The sequence below is a fragment of the Cetorhinus maximus genome, chromosome 2, assembly GCF_964194155.1.
Source record: "Cetorhinus maximus chromosome 2, sCetMax3.hap1.1, whole genome shotgun sequence".
In the NCBI taxonomy this organism is placed as follows: domain Eukaryota; kingdom Metazoa; phylum Chordata; class Chondrichthyes; order Lamniformes; family Cetorhinidae; genus Cetorhinus; species Cetorhinus maximus.
In genome coordinates, this window is record NC_135880.1 from 167,055,109 (window position 1) to 167,074,090 (window position 18,982).

The 18,982-nt window shown below is 45.1% G+C and overlaps 1 protein-coding gene across 1 annotated transcript in view; it reads left to right on the top strand.

The window, feature by feature from the left end:
• dnah6 (dynein, axonemal, heavy chain 6) overlaps positions 1-18,982 on the top strand; it is a 424,069-nt gene that overhangs the window by 47,405 nt on the left and 357,682 nt on the right. Inside the window, exons 11-13 of the mRNA XM_078570618.1 lie at positions 4,055-4,207; positions 7,386-7,637; positions 15,575-15,703. Coding sequence (XP_078426744.1) covers positions 4,055-4,207; positions 7,386-7,637; positions 15,575-15,703 — 534 coding nt within the window. The remainder of the gene's footprint in view (positions 1-4,054; positions 4,208-7,385; positions 7,638-15,574; positions 15,704-18,982) is intronic.

Consider the following 18,982-nt stretch of genomic DNA (forward strand, 5'->3'; position numbering starts at 1 on the left):
GCGATAAAGTGGCAGCTGGGTAGTGTGGTGAGGGGAGATTGGAGGAGTCGGGTGGTGCAGTTGGGTTGGGGGTCAGGGGGTTGAGTTGGGTGGTCAGAAAAGGGAGTTGGATGGTGAGGTCAGGCGGGTGGGGTGGAGTTGGAGGGACATCGGGGAGGGAATCAGGAGGGGTCAAAGGGGAAGTCGGGGAGTCAGGGTAGGAGTCAAGGTGAGAGTCAGGTGGTGAGGTCCAGTCAGTGAGGAGTTGTGGGGCCGGGAGGAATGTTGGATGGTGAGGTCATGTCGTGTTGCGGGGAGTTGTGGGGGTCAGGGGTGGAGTCGGGTGGTCAGGATGTGGAGTTGGATGGTGAGGTTGGGTCAGGTTATGTCGGAGAGTTCTCGGGGAGTCGGAGGATCCAGGGGAAGTCGGGTGACGTGATAGGGTCAGGTCAGGTTGGGTGGCGGGATGAGTAGAGGATTGAGGTCCTGTCAGGTTGGGTTGAGAGTGTGTCGAGGGGTCGAAAGGATAGTTGGGGGGTTGAGGGGGGAGTTGGGAGGGTCAGTGTGAGTGATTGGGGGGGGTTCAGTTGTGTATGTACCTGGGAGTTATGCTAGGATTTTTCTGTCTAACATTTGCTGGGTAACTATTCAGGCAAGTAAGTTGGAACTGTCTGAAGTCTCCAACTCCAACTCAAAGTTGGAGACTTTTTCGGCCGGTCCCAGGAGCAGGGAAATTGCCCATTGAAAGTTCAACCTTCCTGGGAAATTGGGACTTGCTATGCATTGAGACTTCCAAGGGGTCGCATGGTGCATCTTGGGGATACATGTGGTCTTCAACAATCCTGAGACCAGAAGATCTCAGCCTAGGTCATTAATATAAATCAAGAAAAGCAGCGGCCTTGGTATCGACTCCTGGTGAATTCCAAAGTATACCTCCCTCCATTCTGAAAAACAACTGCTCACCACTACTCTCTGTTTCCTGTCACTCAGCCAACTTTGTATCCATGCTGCCATGATTATGATCATGATTTCTTTTATTCCATGGACTTCAACTTTGCTGGCATGCCTATGGAGCGCTTTATCAAACACCTTATCAAAGCCCATATAAATCACATCAACTGCATTACTCTTATCAACCCTTTTTGTTAGCTCATCAAAAAAAAACTCAATCAAGTTAAACATGATTTGTCTGAAACAAATCCATGCTGGTTTCCTTAACTAATCAACATTTGCCTAAGTGTCTGTTAATTTTGTCCTGGTTTATCATCTCTTAGAGCTTTCCCAACAGCCAGGTTAAACCGACTGCCCTATACTTGCTGGATTTATCCTTACACCCTTTTCTGAACAAGGGTGCAACATTTGCACTTCTTTAGTCCTCTGCAATTATCCTTATATTTAAGAATTGGAAGATTATGACCGAACCTCTGCAATTCCCACCCTTACTTCCCTCACTATTCTTCGATGCATCCCATCCAGTCCTGGTGCCTTATCAACTTTAATTATTGCTAGCAATTTTAATACCTCCTATTTATCAATTTTTAGCAAATCCATCATCTCAACTATCTCCTTTCAATGTAAGTTCAGCAGCATCTTCTCCTTTGATAAAGATGGATACAAAGAACTCATTCATGCCTTCTGTTTCCTTGCATAGATCCCAGTGTGTAATCGGTTCCACCACTCCTTTTACTACACTTTTACTAATGATATCCCTAAAAACACTCTTTTATTCCTTTTTATGTTAGCTGCCAGTCTCTTCCGATGCTTTCTCTTTTCCTTTTACGCTTCCCCTCTGATCTATCTGTATCCAGCCTGGTTCCGAATTGTATTATCGACCCGACACCTGTGATACACACATTTTTCTTCTTCATGTTACTTTTAACATACTTTGTCATCCAGGGAGCTTGGGCTTTGGTCTCCCTTTCCGCTTGTGGGAATATACCTTGACTATACATGAACCATCCCCGCTTTATAGGCAGCCCATTGTTTTGTCACAGTGTTGCCTGCTAATCTTTATTTCCAATTTATCTGGGTCAGATCATTTCTCACTGCACTGAAACTGGCCCAATCACTCACACTGACCCTCCCAACTCCCCCCTCAACCCCCCAACTATCCTTTCGACCCCTCGACACACTCTCAACCCAACCTGACAGGACCTCAATCCTCTACTCACCCCGCCACCCAACCTGACCTGACCCTATCACGTCACCCGACTTCCCCTGGATCCTCCGACTCCCCGAGAACTCTCCGACATAACCTGACCCAACCTCACCATCCAACTCCACATCCTGACCACCCGACTCCACCCCTGACCCCCACAACTCCCCGCAACACGACATGACCTCACCATCCAACATTCCTCCCGGCCCCACAACTCCTCACTGACTGGACCTCACCACCTGACTCTCACCTTGACTCCTACCCTGACTCCCCGACTTCCCCTTTGACCCCTCCTGATTCCCTCCCCGATGTCCCTCCAACTCCACCCCACCCGCCTGACCTCACCATCCAACTCCCTTTTCTGACCACCCAACTCAACCCCCTGACCCCCAACCCAACTGCACCACCCGACTCCTCCAATCTCCCCTCACCACACTACCCAGCTGCCACTTTATCGCTTTACTCATCCTACCTCCTTATCCACTTACTTTACTGAACTATCCTCTTACTCCTTCACCCACCCTACCTCCTTCACCCACTCTCTGTCCTTGCCCACTTACCTTACCCACCCTACCCTCTTAACCCCTTACCTCACCACCCTACCCCTATACCCACTTATCCACCCTACCTCCTCAACCCCTTACCCCCTTACCACCCTATCCCCTCACCCACCTACCCTCTTACCACGCCCACCTTACCCCCTTACATATTTACCTTCTCTCCATAGCTCTTCAAGAAAATCTTTGGGACACATAAACTCTTTAATTACCACAAGAAGTGTGTCATAATTTAAATACTTTAATATACCTTTATATTAATCAATATGTACTGTTCTTTCTCACAGGCCTGAGTCTTCTGGTCAGCATGCGGTGGTGGGCTCCGCTCGCTGATGCGTAAAATGACGCGCGGCGACGTTGGGCGTGCATCCCGATGTCACCAGGCATCACTCTGATCTTCAGTTTGGCGGACGGGCACCAGAGTCAGCTGCGTGCTCGCCGAACTGTCAAAGGCCTGTTAAGGCCATTTAAATAACAATTGAAGTCATTAACAGGTTTGCCTGTCCGACCTTAAGGTTGGCGGGCAGGCGAAGAGCCCAGGCGGCCTTCGCATTTTTCATGGAACCTCATCCGCGGGCGGGATGAGGTTTCATAAAGGTTTTATAACTTTATGAATTTTATTTAATAATTTTATTAGAGATGTCCCAGCTCATGTGACACTGTCACATGAGGGGACATGTCTGCATAATTTTTTCAAATCTTTTTTTCAGATTTCCACAATGAAATTAAACTCCCTGAGGCAGCTCCGTGCCTCAGGGATATTCCTGCACCCCTTCATGCGCATGCACAAAAGAGCGCAGGCCCCGACTCTCCCTCCTACCCCCACCTGCACAGGGAGTGCTCAGCGCTTCGGGTGCGTGTCACGCTGGGCGGGCCTTAATTGGCCTGCCCACGTAAAAAGGCGGCGCGCAGCTGATTGTGGGCAGCAATTGGCTGCCCGTCCGCCTGTGCCTGCTCCCACCCAGCCCACATGATGGGGAGAAAATTCTCCCCACTATGTTCTTTTATGTTAGACAAATAATTGTGCCTTTCGTAACTCCAAATGTTCAAAAGTGATCAAAAATATACTTTTAAAATTTCTCATACCATTGGAAGCAATGTATAATTTTATTATTGTGTGCTGTTTCATATTTGGTGGTGGAATTAGAGAGGATCTTCTGTTTCTTTCACAAGGCTATTCTTAAATTGGTTAAGTTGCAATCTACGCATTGGTGGATTAATGTTTAATTTAATAAGCCTGAAATAAATGTTAATCTGATTATTTATAATAGGACAACAGCTCAAGAGTTATAGTATACAGGAAAGATATGTAATATTCTTCTTGATCATACTTGTTACTGTTTTGATTTCTTTTGGTTAGGCTATTAATGAGATTCTTCCAGTTCTTGCCAAGCAGAAGACAGATGCTATTCTTCACGAAGTACAGGACGCTGAGTATAAACTCGAAATTGTTCCAACTGCGACCATGGAGTATGTGAATAACTTGCTGTTCCTTGATGACATGCAGGATAGGGTATGCTGCAAGTTTTTTTCATAATGTATATTGTAAAGTTGGTAAACTCCCAACCTCCCTCACCCCAACTTTTCCTCTTTACCACCACATATCCTTCTTCAACAAGCTGAAAAGGAAGCTCTTAACTGCGTTTTGCAATTGTTTGGCTAAGGCTGGGGTTGGGTTTTTAACCATTCCCAATGTTCTAGCATTGGTGGTGAAGGGTATCATTATGTGTTTTAATATTTGGAAAATAAAAATAGCTTAATGATAATTAGGAATGATTTTGATAATATGCCAGCTGTTGTGAAATTGTAAACTTGTTGAAGAGCATGTTTACAATTTCAAAGCATTTCATGCACAGAGGAAATGCTCAGCCAATGAGGTAAAAAGGCAATAAGGTAAATAAAGCTAAATTTTTTCAATTTTTTTCTTTTAAATTTGAAGGTCATTAGAAATGGTTTAATTCTTGTTCATCTGATTCAACAGTTAGAAGTTGTTCTTAATTTTTTTGAATTACCCTATACCATTGGAAGAGTAAGAAAGCAAAACAGTGAAGCTCATATTTCGAAGTTAAAAAGAAAGAACAATTTCTGACACAATCAGAAAATGACTTACAAACCTTCAATCTGATTCTAGTCAATGTAACACCTGCAAATTTAGTTTACCCCTCATCCATACCAGTGGCATACGCCAGGGGTTGGTACTAGGACCAGTGCTCTTTTTGATATATATTAGTGACCTGGACTTGACTATCTATGGCATACATTAAAAGTTTGCAGATGACATAAAACTGTGAAATAATGTAGCTAACAGCAAGGAAGATAATAACAGACTTCAGGGGGACATAGACTGATGAAATGGGAGGCATATGGCAAATAAAATTAAATGCAGAGAACTGTACATTTTAGTAGGAAGAATGAGGAAAGACAATATGAACTAGATGGTACAAATTGAATGGGATGCAGGAAAGAAGGAGACCTGGGTGAATAGGTACATGAATCCTTGAAGGTGGCAAACTGTTAAAAAGGCATAAAAGCAAAATATTGCTGATGCTGGAAACCTGAAATAATAACAGAAAATTTTAGAAAAACTCAGCAGGTCTGACAGCATCTGTGGAGAGAGAAACAGAGTTAACTTCAGTCCGCTCTGAAGAAGAGTCATACGGATTCGAAACATTGGGTAGAATTTTGCCCTCGGATGGCGTGCAGGCCCCACCGGCTCGGCGGCGGATGGACAGCCGACCCCCGCCACCGAAACAGGGCCCACCTCCATTTTGAGTGGGCAGGCCAATTAAGGCCTGCCCAGCAGCCTGCCTGACAGGAAGCGCTATACGATTCCTGTGTAGGGGGGTGAGGGAATCCCCATCTGTTAAAGTGCGCTCTTCCGCGCATGCGCGTGAAAGAGCACACTGCTCCCTGAGGCAAAGTCCTGTCTCAGGGAGATTAGTGACAGGTAAGTAAAGTCTAAAAATAGAAAAGTATTAAATTTATTAACATGTTGCCCCTCTTGTGAGAATGTCACGCGAGATGGGACATGTTAATAATAAACACTTAAAAATTACATTTCTAAAAATCGGACATGAAACTTCATCCCGCTGGTGGATGAAGTTTCATGAATAATCTGGAGCCCTCTGGGGCTCCTGGCCTGCCCGCCAGCCTTAAGGTTGGACGGGCAGGTATTTAATTATCTTAACTAGCCTGTCAATGGCCTCAATTGGCCATTGACAGGTCGGCCGGCGGACAGCTGATTTCGCTGTCCACCCGCCTTCCTAAAAATTTAAATGGCCCGGGATGATGTCAGAGATTCCTCCCGATATTATCCCGTGTCATTTTCCCCTCGGCGAGCGGGCCCCACCCCCAAATCACCGAGGGGAAAATCCTGGCCATTAATTCTGTTTCTCTCTGCACAGATGCTATCAAACCTGCTGAGTTTTTCCAGCATTTCCTGTTTTTATGTTAAAAAGGCATATTGTATCCTTGGCTTTATAAAAGAGGCATGGAACACAACGTCAAGGCTGAAGCTTTTGTAATCTTCTTCAGTCAAAAGTGCCAAGTGGATGATGCATCTCGGCTTACTACTGAGGTCCCTGTCATCACAGGTATCAGTTTTCAGCTAATTTTAATACCAAGAAACAGCTGAGCGTACTGGATATAGTAAATGCTATGGAACCCGATAAAATCCCAGTTGTAGTGCTGAAGACTTGTTCTCTAGACTTATCTGTGCTGCTAGACAAGGTGTTCCAGTGTAGTGACAATACTTGCATTTACCCAACAAAGTGGTCCAGGGGTTCATATGAACTAAAAATAGAGCCAGGAGTTCTGTTGCTCTAGGCAGCATTTCACTGTCAACTGGCACATCCAAGAACTGATTAGCTAATCATTTATCTATTTTTTTTATTTTGCGGCTTTTGCTATGCCTGAAATGGCTGCTCTATTTACCTATCCAACGTTACTGGCTACACTTCAAAAGTAAAACACTGGTTAGAAAGATGTTTAAGAAATCCTGAAGATGTGAAAGCTACATTATGATGTCAGCATTTTCCTTCTATTAATTCTGGAGGTAGCTTTCCTGGTTCCTCAGTTGCTCACTTCTGAAATGATTCCATCGCTTTCCCATGGATCATTGTTTGCAGAAATCCCTAATGATTGTCACAGATCCAGACTTTTTCCCAAGATTATGAATGAAATTGTGGAAATGCAACATACATGTTAATGGTTGGGGATCTTTTCTTGATTTAGTTTTAATGTGCAAGGCCACCTTGCCTGATCTTTGTGAATCTAAGTTATGGAAAACCAAATGAGTGGCAAGTACTGGGACCTTAGGTTGTGGCCTCTCTTGCAGGAAATACACATATCAATTTCAACCTTTGGATTTCTGTGAAACATTTCAAGTTGGATTTGTGACCCTGACGAACTTGGGGGCATTTACTGACAATTGTATTGATCCACACCCTCCACAGTGACATGCTTTTGATGGTGACCCAAGCCACCTGTGAACTGCAGGGTGTACTGCAAGTTAGTGGGAACTTGGATTATTTAACTACTGGTAAAGCATGGAACATGGGATATAACTGGATATACTTAAGGCCCACAAAAATGTCCACAAGGGTAGAAGTTGGCCCATGGGTTAAATAATAGATAACTTGTGATAGAGGGCTTATTAACTTGAGTAACACAAATGCTGACTTTTTTTTTAGATTGAAGTCTTGGAGGAAGAATCAAATATTGTTGTAATGATGTATCAGCTCATCGAAAAGTATAAGATTGGTACACCTCCTGAAGATCTTGCCGTATTTGCAACTCTGAAACCTTCGATTAATGCAGTTCGCACTGTAATTGACAGAGCTGTAAATGAAAGAGATAGCAACATTTCCAAATTATGTCGCTGCTTGGATAAAGACATAGACATGCTGAATGAGGAGGTCAGAGCAGTAAGGATAAAAGAACAGGTAGGTCAATAGTTGCTATCTTCATCATCAGCTCCTGTTCTGTATTTCCATGTTCCTTTTAATTATACATGGTAGCGAGTGTCAAGGATTTGAATTTTTCCTCTCTCCTCACTGGTTTGCCGTGCACACCAGGTGTGGAATTCAAAAAGTTGGGTGCTCATTGCCCATGGTTTGCTGATCATTTAGTCAATGCACCCAATTTTCCAACATACACAACTGGCGAGAGAGTCTCCCTATTGCCAGTGCTTGTGTATGTTTCAAAATAATGCAATTTGAAGTAGTTTCTTTATCCAACTTTCCAGTTCATGGATGTGGAGGGTTAGCAAACTAAGCGAAGAATCAAGCTGGTTTCATCATTTAGATCACAGACCAGTATTTGGCACTGGATTTTCCCATTTGAGGTGGCAATTGTGAGTTGAGCCATTTGCCAATGTTGCAATGCCACCTCCTGAGTGGCAGTGCCTGTCTGCTATCTTTATAGTAGGGTGGCAGGGACTGGCTGAAGGTGAGGCCTCTGCCTTTTGTAGCAGGCCCGAGGTGGGAATGGAGGTGGGCAGATGCTGAGGCAAGTTAGAAGGCCACCCTGTATTCACTTAGACATCAGGATGTTTCTGCCTATGAGTTTTAGACATCCTAGCCCTCAATAATTACCCCCACACCCATCCCCATGCCCCCTCTATAATCCCCCTGCACACATACCCAGTACCCATTATGGACAGAACTCATGAGCACTCTGATGACATTTGAAAGTCTTTGAGATGCTCATGAAACTGTCAAAATAAACAAAGAGCCATTCAGAAACCTCAAAAAAAGTAATCCTGTTAGGAGTTAAAGCTCTCAATCAAACACAGCCCCATTCAAACGCCACTTGAAAAATAATTAATCCTCTCAAGTGATGATAAGACTGTTAAAATAAACAAATAAACATTCTTAAACCTCTTCACAAAGCATAATCCTCTTAGAAGCTCATGAAACTATCAATCATAAAAAGCTCACAATACCCTGACAACTGTATCAACAACCCCTGTTGAGCTGAATTTATGGACAGAATTTAATGCCCTCCCCTGAGGTGAGTTTGGTGGTGGGGGGTGCATTTGGATGGATGGGTGGGGACTCCTCTGCCTTCTTGCCTCTGCCCTGATTAAGCCTGGAAGGCTCATGGATGGGCTTCCTGTCCTGCAGCCAATAGAGGCCCTTAAGCGGGCAATTCATGGGTGAATACCAGCGGCAGGTGGGTCTCACCATGTGTGAAGTCTAAAAAGCAAATCCTGTCAGGGTTGCTTATAAGATCCCGGGGTGGCAGGGGTGGTTGTGGAGGGGCTGGGCGTCCCTCATTCAAAGTCACTTACTGCCTGATTGAGAGACATGGCATCAGGAAGGGCAGGGCTGCTGAGAGACATCCCCTGCCCTTGCTGTTAACCCTCATCCCGCTACCATCCCTCCCCCATCAGACTTTGGGGAGGCGATGGCGTAGTGGCATTGTCGCTGTGCTAGTAATGCAGAGACCCAGGATAATGCTCTGGGGTCTGGGTTCGAATCCTGCCACGGCAGATGGTGGAATTCAATAAAAACTCTGGAATTAAAGGCATGATAATGACCATGAAATTATTGCCAATTGTCGTAAAAACCCATCTGGTTCACTAATGTCCTTTAGGGAAGGAAATCTGCTGTCCTTACTTGTGACTCCAGACCCACAGCAGTGTGGTTGGCTCTTAAATGCCCTTTGAACAAGGGCAGTTAGGGATGGGCAATAAATGCAGGCCTAGCTAGCGACACACACATCACGTGAATGGATAAAAAAAAATTGTCTTGTGGTGATCCTGGACCTTCCTGGGAGAATGGCACAGCTGCCAGCATCTGATTGGCTGACAGCCCTGGGTGGGCGGGACTTCCGCCCTGGGGTACTTGATCCCAGAGTAGGTCTGCTGCTGCTCAGTTAAGTCCCAGATTGGCACTTAATGCAGTGGGACTTCCGCAAAGGAGGTGATGTGGGGCTCTGCAGCTGTTGGGTGAAATACCTGTTGCCTCCATCAAATGCCACCCTATTTAGTAGGGGTTGGTGCTCAGCCAAGTACACATAATGAAATTCCATTGTATAACTGTGTCAACAGACTTCCAGAGCTGAATACATTAAAGCCTATGAAGTAGTTGTTTCAAAGACTGAACAGATACCAGGGCTGTCAAAGAAGTCAGCCACCTGTTCAGCTATTTCAAAGGCTCAACAGATGTTTGGGCTGTCAATCAATGTAAGGATCAAAACACAGAGTCCAGCTGACATGTTAAAATCTGAATCTAAATACTGTTGAATGCAGAAGAGCACTTTATCCACTGGATAGTGTACCCTAATGTATCTTACCACTTTCACAATGCTGCCAATTAAATGGTGGTTTTTAAGAAAAAAAACCATAATCAATCACTGCATTAAAAACATACTTACATATCATGCAATATCTAATTATGATGTGCGAAGTTGGCAACAACTTTTAAAAGGTTCCTGAATGAAGAAATGGCTTCCTGAATGATTTATGACCCTTCCAACCTGACGTGGTTCACACAAGCTCCAGTGACCCACCTGCCTTGCTGAAAATCTCAAAATCAATTAAATACAAAATTGAGGTAGGCAGTTATATGGCAGCCCTGACCTCAGTTTGCATGGACATTGGGTCATGACCTGCCACGTTTCCCATGTCAGTCAAAATGGCGGCTGACAGGAATGAGATTGCAATTTTGGATTCTCCCCCCCTTCATCCGTGTCTGCAGATTTGCACTACATTGGGATGGCAAAATCTGGCCCTGGGTTCCTGGACACACAAGAGGCTGAAACGAGAGGCAGCATTTATTGATTTTGCATTCTAGGACCAGAATTTTACTGGCACACCTTGGTGCACCGCTGGGACCAAATGTGGGTCACAATGTCACATGTGAAAACTGTGGGACTATGGAGGGGATTTTACTGGCAGTGGCCAATTAAGAAGCTGTTAGGACCATGAGCAGCTGGACCAATCAGAAGACTGACAGCACGGCTGCCTTGGCAGCACCTCTGATGGAGGTGGCTACTGCGGAGGTCGCAAGGAAAAGGAAGGGCCACCTCCATGCTAAGGTGCCCTTGAAGGGTTGGTAAAATTTTTTAAAAATGTGACGTAGCCAGGTAGGCGAGCGCCGGCGACTGGAACAGTGACCCTTCTAGCAGCAACGTCAGAGCAGTGAGGGTGCCATTATCTCCAGGGGGACCTTTCATGGGACATGGAGCCTCTGGAAAGGAAGCTCCATGTCCCATGCAAGCCACTGGGAGGGTGCTACAATGCACCTGCCAGTCTTTCCATATAGTGGGGACCATTCCGATGCTAGTAAAATCACAGAGTCATGGTAAAGTGACTGTTAATAGGCTAATTAATAGGATTAATTGGCCATCTGCCTCTGGTTGGCTGGTGACCAAGACACTACTGTTCCTGCATTTGGAAATTTTCTGTAATGGTTTGAAGATGTCGGGTTTCCCTCCTGAAACCCACTGCCCACTACTTTACCACTCCGCCCACCTCCCAGCTCCTCTCTAATGAGTTGATAAAATCATAGCCTTGGTGGGAGCCTCATTGCCAGGAAGCTGCAACATAAATTTGAGTTCATGGCCAGAATCTTCGGGCCGGCGAGCGGGTGCATGTTGGAATTCACATAGCCTTGACTGGAAAAAAAAAGTGTTGGTAGCCACACCTTTCAAAAAATAAAAACAAAATGGGGGAACAAAGGCTTACCTGTGACCACCCCCTCTTGTGCTTAAGGTGCTTTAAACTTACTTTTACGGGTGTTATGTCTAGGTGCACCCCCCTCACTGGCACTGGCATTGGAGACAGCCTGCTGACTCTGCCGTCCTGCTGGCCTAAATGACCTTGGCCGGCATCCTGTGGCCAGTGGAGCCCATGCTGGCCCCACCTGGGTGGGAGCGGCCAGTGACATGGCTGGCATCTTCCCAGTCGCTGCAGCCTCATCAGACGCCATGGTCACTGGCAGAGGGGCGAAGGAGCTGCTGCTTACATCTGGAATGTCCTGAGAGGAACCCGCAGAGATGACAAGCAGCTCGTCCGCCAATGTGAGGTCACTGTGGACCTCCATGCGTGCCATTAATGGATGGGCACCCAGCTGGGATACTGGGTGCCCCATCCATTTCACACATGGACACTGACCAGCTGAGGTCAGTGCCTGTGTGAGGGCTTGCAGGTCCGAACACAACCCCATGAAACCCTGATTCTGTTCCTGGAGCAGCCTCTCCATGAGAGTCGCCACTCTCCCCATGGAGGAGGCATTGCGCTCGGCCATGAAGGTCAACACAGTGCTCATGCTCTACAGGGACTCCTCCACAACGGAGACCATGGCACGCATACCCCCTTGGATCTCCGCCAGATCCTCCTGCACACCCTGCTGGACATCCAGCAACTGCTGCCTAATGGATGACTCCAGAGGCTCATCATCAGCCTTCGACTGAGCATCATCCTGGTCCCCAGCAGTCCTCCAACTGCCAGCGTCCTGGGCACTGTCTGCCTCTGCCTCACCTCAAGCCAGTGTGAAGTGCCCTCATCAATGGGCACTGAGATATTAGCCGCTGAATTAATGCCCACCGAGGTGCTGGTATCTGCACTGGTGCCTGCTTCAGAGAGTGGGTGTGATGCAGATGCTTGGGGAGCATGGTGGCTCTCCGGTGTTGGGGTGGTCCTGCAGGGTCCGGAGAGTGAACGCCTGCTGGCGAACCTAAAAGGGAGAACAAGGACATGTCATTAGTTAAAGTCATCACACTGTCACTGTGCATGTCAGGCACCCTGGTGAGACAATGGAGATCTGCATCATGGTGCCTTCATCTTTCAATGATCAATGGGGACTCCAGGCTCAAGGCTCACATCAATGAAGAAGCTGCACTAGAATGGTTACACAAGCCGAAATTCTCACTTAAGTGCACTGCACTCTTACCTTCGTCTGACACCCTAGCATCACTGTGGCTATTTGACTGAAGCGCATGGCGCCTTTCGAGCTCCAAGGCCCCCTGCTCATACCGGGAGAGGATGAGGAAGTGTGGGGGTCCTCCGCCAGTCCATAACCTCTTAATATTGTTAAGGGATGTCTTCTCCTGAATGGACAGAGGAGCATTACTTAGTCCACTCTGTACCTACAGCGCCATTGCAGCCTGGCCAACCCCAGCTGAGGAGCACCTTGCAGGGCACATCCGAGTCATAGCGCTGGAGCCACAAGGATCTCAGTCCAAGCAACCAGGGCTCAGCCCCATGGCCAGCGCCGGCATCATTGACAGTTGGCACTCACACTCCACGGGGGGGACGGCCAGCCCAAAACAATTGAACACACTGACCCATGCCAACATGGTACTCATTCTTCCTGAGCTCAGCAGGTCATTGAAGCTCTTCCGGCACTGCACCCAGGTGCGCCTCACCATGTCATAGCTGCTCACCTGGGCTGCAACCTCCTCCCGTGCTCTCTTTGTGAGGTGTGGTGGCCTCCTCCTCCCAATTCTGGGGACAAGGGTGTCCCTTCTAGCAGCCACTTCCTCGATGAGGGCAGCAAGGCACTCGCCGGAAAACTGAGTGTCCCCCCCATCCCCCGACCTGCCCTCCTGCCTGATGTTTGCTGACACACTGGACTCCATCCTTGCAATGGCAGACAGACCTTTTTCCCTGGTAGCCTTTCTGGGGCTACCTCGGCCGTTTTTAAACACCATTGGACCTGGCGGCCGACAGGCCCCCACCCCCGCTCGGCCCTTCCTAGCCAATGACAAGCTGCATTTCAAGCTGGGTGGGCCATAATTGGCCCACCTGCGTGAAATCGTGGTCGGGCCCTAATCGCGGGTGGCGGTCGCATTTCCGATCGCCCCCGCCAAGCCCACCCGACGAGGACAAAATTATGCCCGTGATGCACATTGTGTGTTTGTTTGTCAGTGAGTGAGTAAGTAAGTAGGGATAGGCTGAATCCCATGCAAAGGATGACACTTTCCCTGAATAAAGGGGAAAGTCCCCAACTTTGCCCTTCCTCCCTTCCCTTTATGACTATTACCTCAGAATTTTGGGCATGATTTTGTATTTTACTAACGCCAGGAAGTTACAAAGACCCCATCCCTGCTGAATCCTTGTTTGTTTTTGCTTGTGTTAATAAGCATATTTGAAACAAGCAGATATAACTACTGAGACTGATAAGTAGAAACAAGTAGAAACAAGTAAATCTACAGTTTCCACGCCAAGTGATGTGAGTCTGTGAATGTTTAGCTTGGAAGTAGCTTTTGTTGTAAGTACGCATTTTGTTAACAACTCACAAGATTTGTATCCAGCCTTTTTTATATGTATGTGCATGTGTAAAACATACTATAGCTTTGCACTTTGCGCAGACAAATGTTAGATACTTTCACCTTGACTGTTTCCTTAAAATCTTACCTTGACAATCTTTCTGAGGCCTCTGAACTTTTTTGTCCAACGCTGTCAAGCACCCATTAGATGTCCATATAAGGACATTTATTCTATTGTATTTGAGCTTTCCATTGTTGAAACTTTTAGGTTGCTTTTATGTTGAACAATGCATTTTATCAGATGGTGTCTTATGCAGAAGGACACAGGTTTCTACTTGGATTTCGTATTGGGCTATCAGAAATCATAATTTTCTATTTTCTGCACTTTAAAGAAACTGGAGCAAGGAATGCTTTAGTTCCTTCAGGCAACTAATTTTTATTTTACCACAATTTTGATCTTTTGTTTTTAGCTTATTGAAGCCATAGAATCTGATCCAGATTTTCTGGTAGATGCTGAGCATCGGGACCTGGATTAGCTCGTACCTGCTTGGAAGAAGTTTTGATGTGTTACTCTATCGTTATGTTTAATAAAATTAAAACTAAGTCATCATGTATCCCAATCCCAATCTGTTTTGCCTGGCTTCTGTTGCTCCCTGGTATGCCTTCTTGCTGCCTGCTGAATCTAAGTTGTTCCCAGCCTGTCTGCTCTCTCGCTTGTCCAGAGTTCCGACTGGCCCAGCTGTCTGTTTATTCTTATCTAAGTGCATCCCAGCCCGACTTTTTATTCACCTGGCCAGATCAAGTGCTTGCTGATTTGAGGAGGATACAGAAAACACAAAAATGAAAACAATTAAGCAACAAGGGAAAGAAGGAGGAGGGACTTCTTTGGAGATTCACTAGTATCGATATCCTTGGCTGCAAAGATATGAGAGGCTGAGAAAGTTTGGTGGCCTACTCACCATCTAAAAATATCCTCACAATCTATTCAGTTGTGCCTTCCTTGTGTTACCTCTTATCCATGGCCCACCATTTCTTTTTCTTACCACTGTCAGCCTCTCACACCCATTCATACTGCCAGATCTCAGCTTCCAAAGTCCTTAGAAGTCCTCGGCTGCAATCTCACCAAGTGTAGCCAGATCCCAGTGTTACCACACCTCAGCTCACATGATTACCTCTTGTCCCACTCACTCCCATACTATGGTCCATTTTGTCCGCTCCCATGGCAATTCTCCTATCTCCTTGCTTTCCCTTTCATTTGCTGTGAAGCACTTTTCCACATCCTGAGGTTATGAAAGGAATTGTATAAATGCAAGTTGTTTTTTCTCTTTAGTTCCTGACTGTAACCTTCCCCAAATTCTTTCTGTGTCTCTCAAATGTTGATTATGAACCTCCTCCTTCACCATGTGTTATTCTCATGGACTTGCAGGCAACTGAATTGTTGCAGAGGCCTGGAATTATTTCACACTCATCTGAGGTACAGGGATATTATGAGGAAGAGAAATGAAATAAAATTAATCAAAAGGAAAACTGCGTGCCAGCAGATCTCTACTCCAAGCATTAATATGCCACCATTCATTTTACTTAGTGATTGTTATTTCTATTCTAGTTATAGATAATACATACAATCTTATTAATCTGTATTCATTACCATTGTGCTTTATAGGATCCTCAGCTTCTAGACATCAATACTGACAGAGAAAAAGTGAAAACTACGCTGGCGGATATGCAGACAGTGATGGATGAATTACAAAAACGTGCATTTCAGTATAAATCTTATCAGAAGAATTTCAAGGTAATTAGTTTTAGCTGTATCCCAGTGGTTTCATGGTAGATTTCTAGTAATTGCTCTTAATGAGAAACTATAGTTCTGGGGAGAGGTAAGGCACTCCATCTATTTCCACCGGAGCATGGAAAGCAGATGAGATTTAACAGAGATTTTTAAAATGATGACAAGTTTCAGTTCAGTGAATGGGAAAGATTATTTCATCTGGCTAGGGAGTCAGTGGCAAGAGGAGACCAGATGGGATACATTTGATATTCATGGAGAATGTTGGGATATAAGGGTCACCTAATTATTTCTCCATCCTTCCATCAAGATGGCCCCCATGCATAAGTAAAAACCTCCTGCCTTTATACTAGCTGAAATTCCAAAGACCTGAGTCAGGCCCTGCTGACTAAGGAAACAGTTCTAACTAGCTACTAAATTAACTAACTTTGCAGCTGTTTACCACTCACTAAGATTGAAAAAAACTACCAGTTAATGTTAAAGTTAAGTTAAATGCTAAATGTGACACCTGACTAGATTTTAGAGAGAGATCAGCCATTGTGGAGTAGGGAGCAGCTGAGACATAAACCATTGCATCTTTTAAGAGAGAATTGGATAAATATTTGAAGCATTGGTTATGAAGGTTTTAGGGGAAGGGGGTAGAGGTGAAGAATGGAGCAGAGTAATTTGTTTTGGAGTGTTCTAGCAAGTGAGCGAGTACAAGCATGATGACCAAATAACCTATTTCTGTGCTGTAAATTTACATGGTTCTATAGGACTTTTTTGTTTGATACTGGAGTAGTGGGAAACATCTAATGAGATGAATTGATGCCTCTAGAATACAGAAATTAGCAAGTATGTATTGTGTTCAAAACTGAAAACTAATAATGCTCCAATTCTAACCCTAAAATTGCAATAAATATGTTTTATTGTTCCTTTAATTTTTGATTTTTAATTGTTTTTTAAATTCATTTAGATAACGTATTGGGCAGAATCGTCCCAGATTTGCACTAAGTGTGGTAGCGGGCGTGAAAAACGATGTTTTACCCATCAACCATGTTGGCAGATTTTCATGCCATATCTCCCCATCCCGCCTCATTAATTATGCAACCACAGGAAACATGCTGCCTCGCTGGCGGGTGGCCTCTTATTCGCCCACCATCCTGTTAACTCACCATTTCCTCACTCAGGTGCCATATCTAAACTGCAGGCTCTGTTATATGGCAGGTGGTATTTGCCAGGCTGACCAAATCCATAAGGGAAATTTGGCCAAGCTATTGCAACGATTTTGCAATTTGTATTTATTACAAGAAGGTATGTACACTGAAGTCAGAAGTATAGAATCCTTTAGAGATTTTAAAGGTTAAATTAAAACATTTATTAACAAAAGAAAAGAAAAAGTTAAGTGCACAAAATTACAGTTACATAGTTAAATTTAGTCTTATAACAGTTCCAAAAAGATTTCTACTTAAGTAGACCCCCAACTACACACCCCTTTTCAGGCAACAGTCCAAATAGATGCTTAATCTATAAAACAACCAACAATATTATCACAAGCACCTACTGTTGCGAGAGGGAGGTGTTTTACAGCTTCTCTCTCCCTTTCACATGACAGTGGAATTCCAGGGTTTTTAACAAAACCGTGCTCTCTGGAACAAGCAGACACTTCTCTGGAGTGGCTAGAGGATGTCTTTCACAGGTCTATTCACATAGTCTTCCCTTCAAGAGCTCACATGGCCACCCCTATACAGCCTTCCATCTTTCTTTAAATATATTTTCTTCCTTTTGATCTGTAAATCCCATTGTTGCACCCTTTCTTTGGAAGTTACTTTTCCAAGAATATAAAAATCTTTCATGTTGTCATTATGGCCAGCACTCTCAGGAAAGATAAACTTAAGAATTTGCCTTATCTATTTTGCCAGTTGTACAACATCTTATCCTGTCCCTTTGAAATTCAAACAACCTCTGAACTTATTTACAAATGCAAATGTTAGCTCTAACCTATTTACCTACCTTACTTAGCTCATCCATTTCAATTTCAAAATGCCTGTTTTACACTTAATCCCTTTGATGATTCAAACCTTGCAGTCAAACCGTCTTTAGTTTAATTAAATTAGACACAAACACACATACACACAACACAGCCCCCACAAGCCTACTTTAAAGCATCCCACAGTAATATTAGGAAAAAAATAATATTTCATTTACACTGCACACACAGTTCTCAAGGCTTGCAGCCTAGGACTGCTCCAGTGAAGACATGGCCCTTAAAGCCAAGAAGAGCTCAGTGACCCGTCACTGGAATGCCTTTTGAAGGCCCACCATGATGTCCTCCACCCCCGCTCTGCCCGCTGGAGGTCCAGCAATCTCACCACTCTGGCTTGGGAGGTGGTAGCAGTAATGGTCAGTTTAAATGCTGCACAGAAGAGGCTGGCCATCCAGCACAGAAAGAGGATGAACAATCTGATACGTGCCACCAAGGTATGGCAACCATCTTATCATTCTAATCTCTCACAATCACAAGGCCATCACACATTCACTGGTTGGTCTGGTAGGGGTAGGTAGAGACCTGCCTGTGAGCCTCCCTAAAAGTCCTGTGGTGCTGCCTGTGAAGCCTGGCACTGATGACCGCAAGTGATGCCTGAAGCAAGTTAGGCAAACAAACCTCAAAGTCTCAAGGGGAGTGCAGCTCGCCAGGTGCACGTCGCTTATGTACAATTGTGAAACATGTTGGTGTGCAATTATGTCGATGTGCCCAGATGATCAAGCTTAGGGCTGATGATTCTGGTGAGCAGGGCTTATAATGAGATGCTAAGCTATTGAAATTCAGTTCCTGACGTGTGATGTATGCTGCGGACACCCTCTCTCGCCATCACTCACCTGTGTCTTGGTCCATGGCAATTCCAGACCTTCGGTGGGTGTAGTGCCTGCAACACCCACAATCTCCCAGTGGCTCCTCCGAGCAATGATGAATTTCCAGCCTCTGATTGGTCTGCAGGTCTCAGCAGACAGGACTTCCAGTCCCCACCGCCCCCGAGTCCATGATCCGGGGAAAGGCCACTGCTGCCCAGTTAAGGCTTTTCTCCAACCTTAGTTACTGGACACAGCAGACTTTTGTAAATATGGCTGGAGGCTCCCCCAAGGCTGTTTTACACACTCCTTTTAGTTGTTATATGGCCCCGCAACATTGCCTTATATAGGTTTCTCTCTTATTAATCTGTAAATTCTATTGTTCTATATGTTTTTGGAAATGTACTTTTCCTATAATATAAAAATCATTCATGTTTCAAATATGCTCAGTACCTC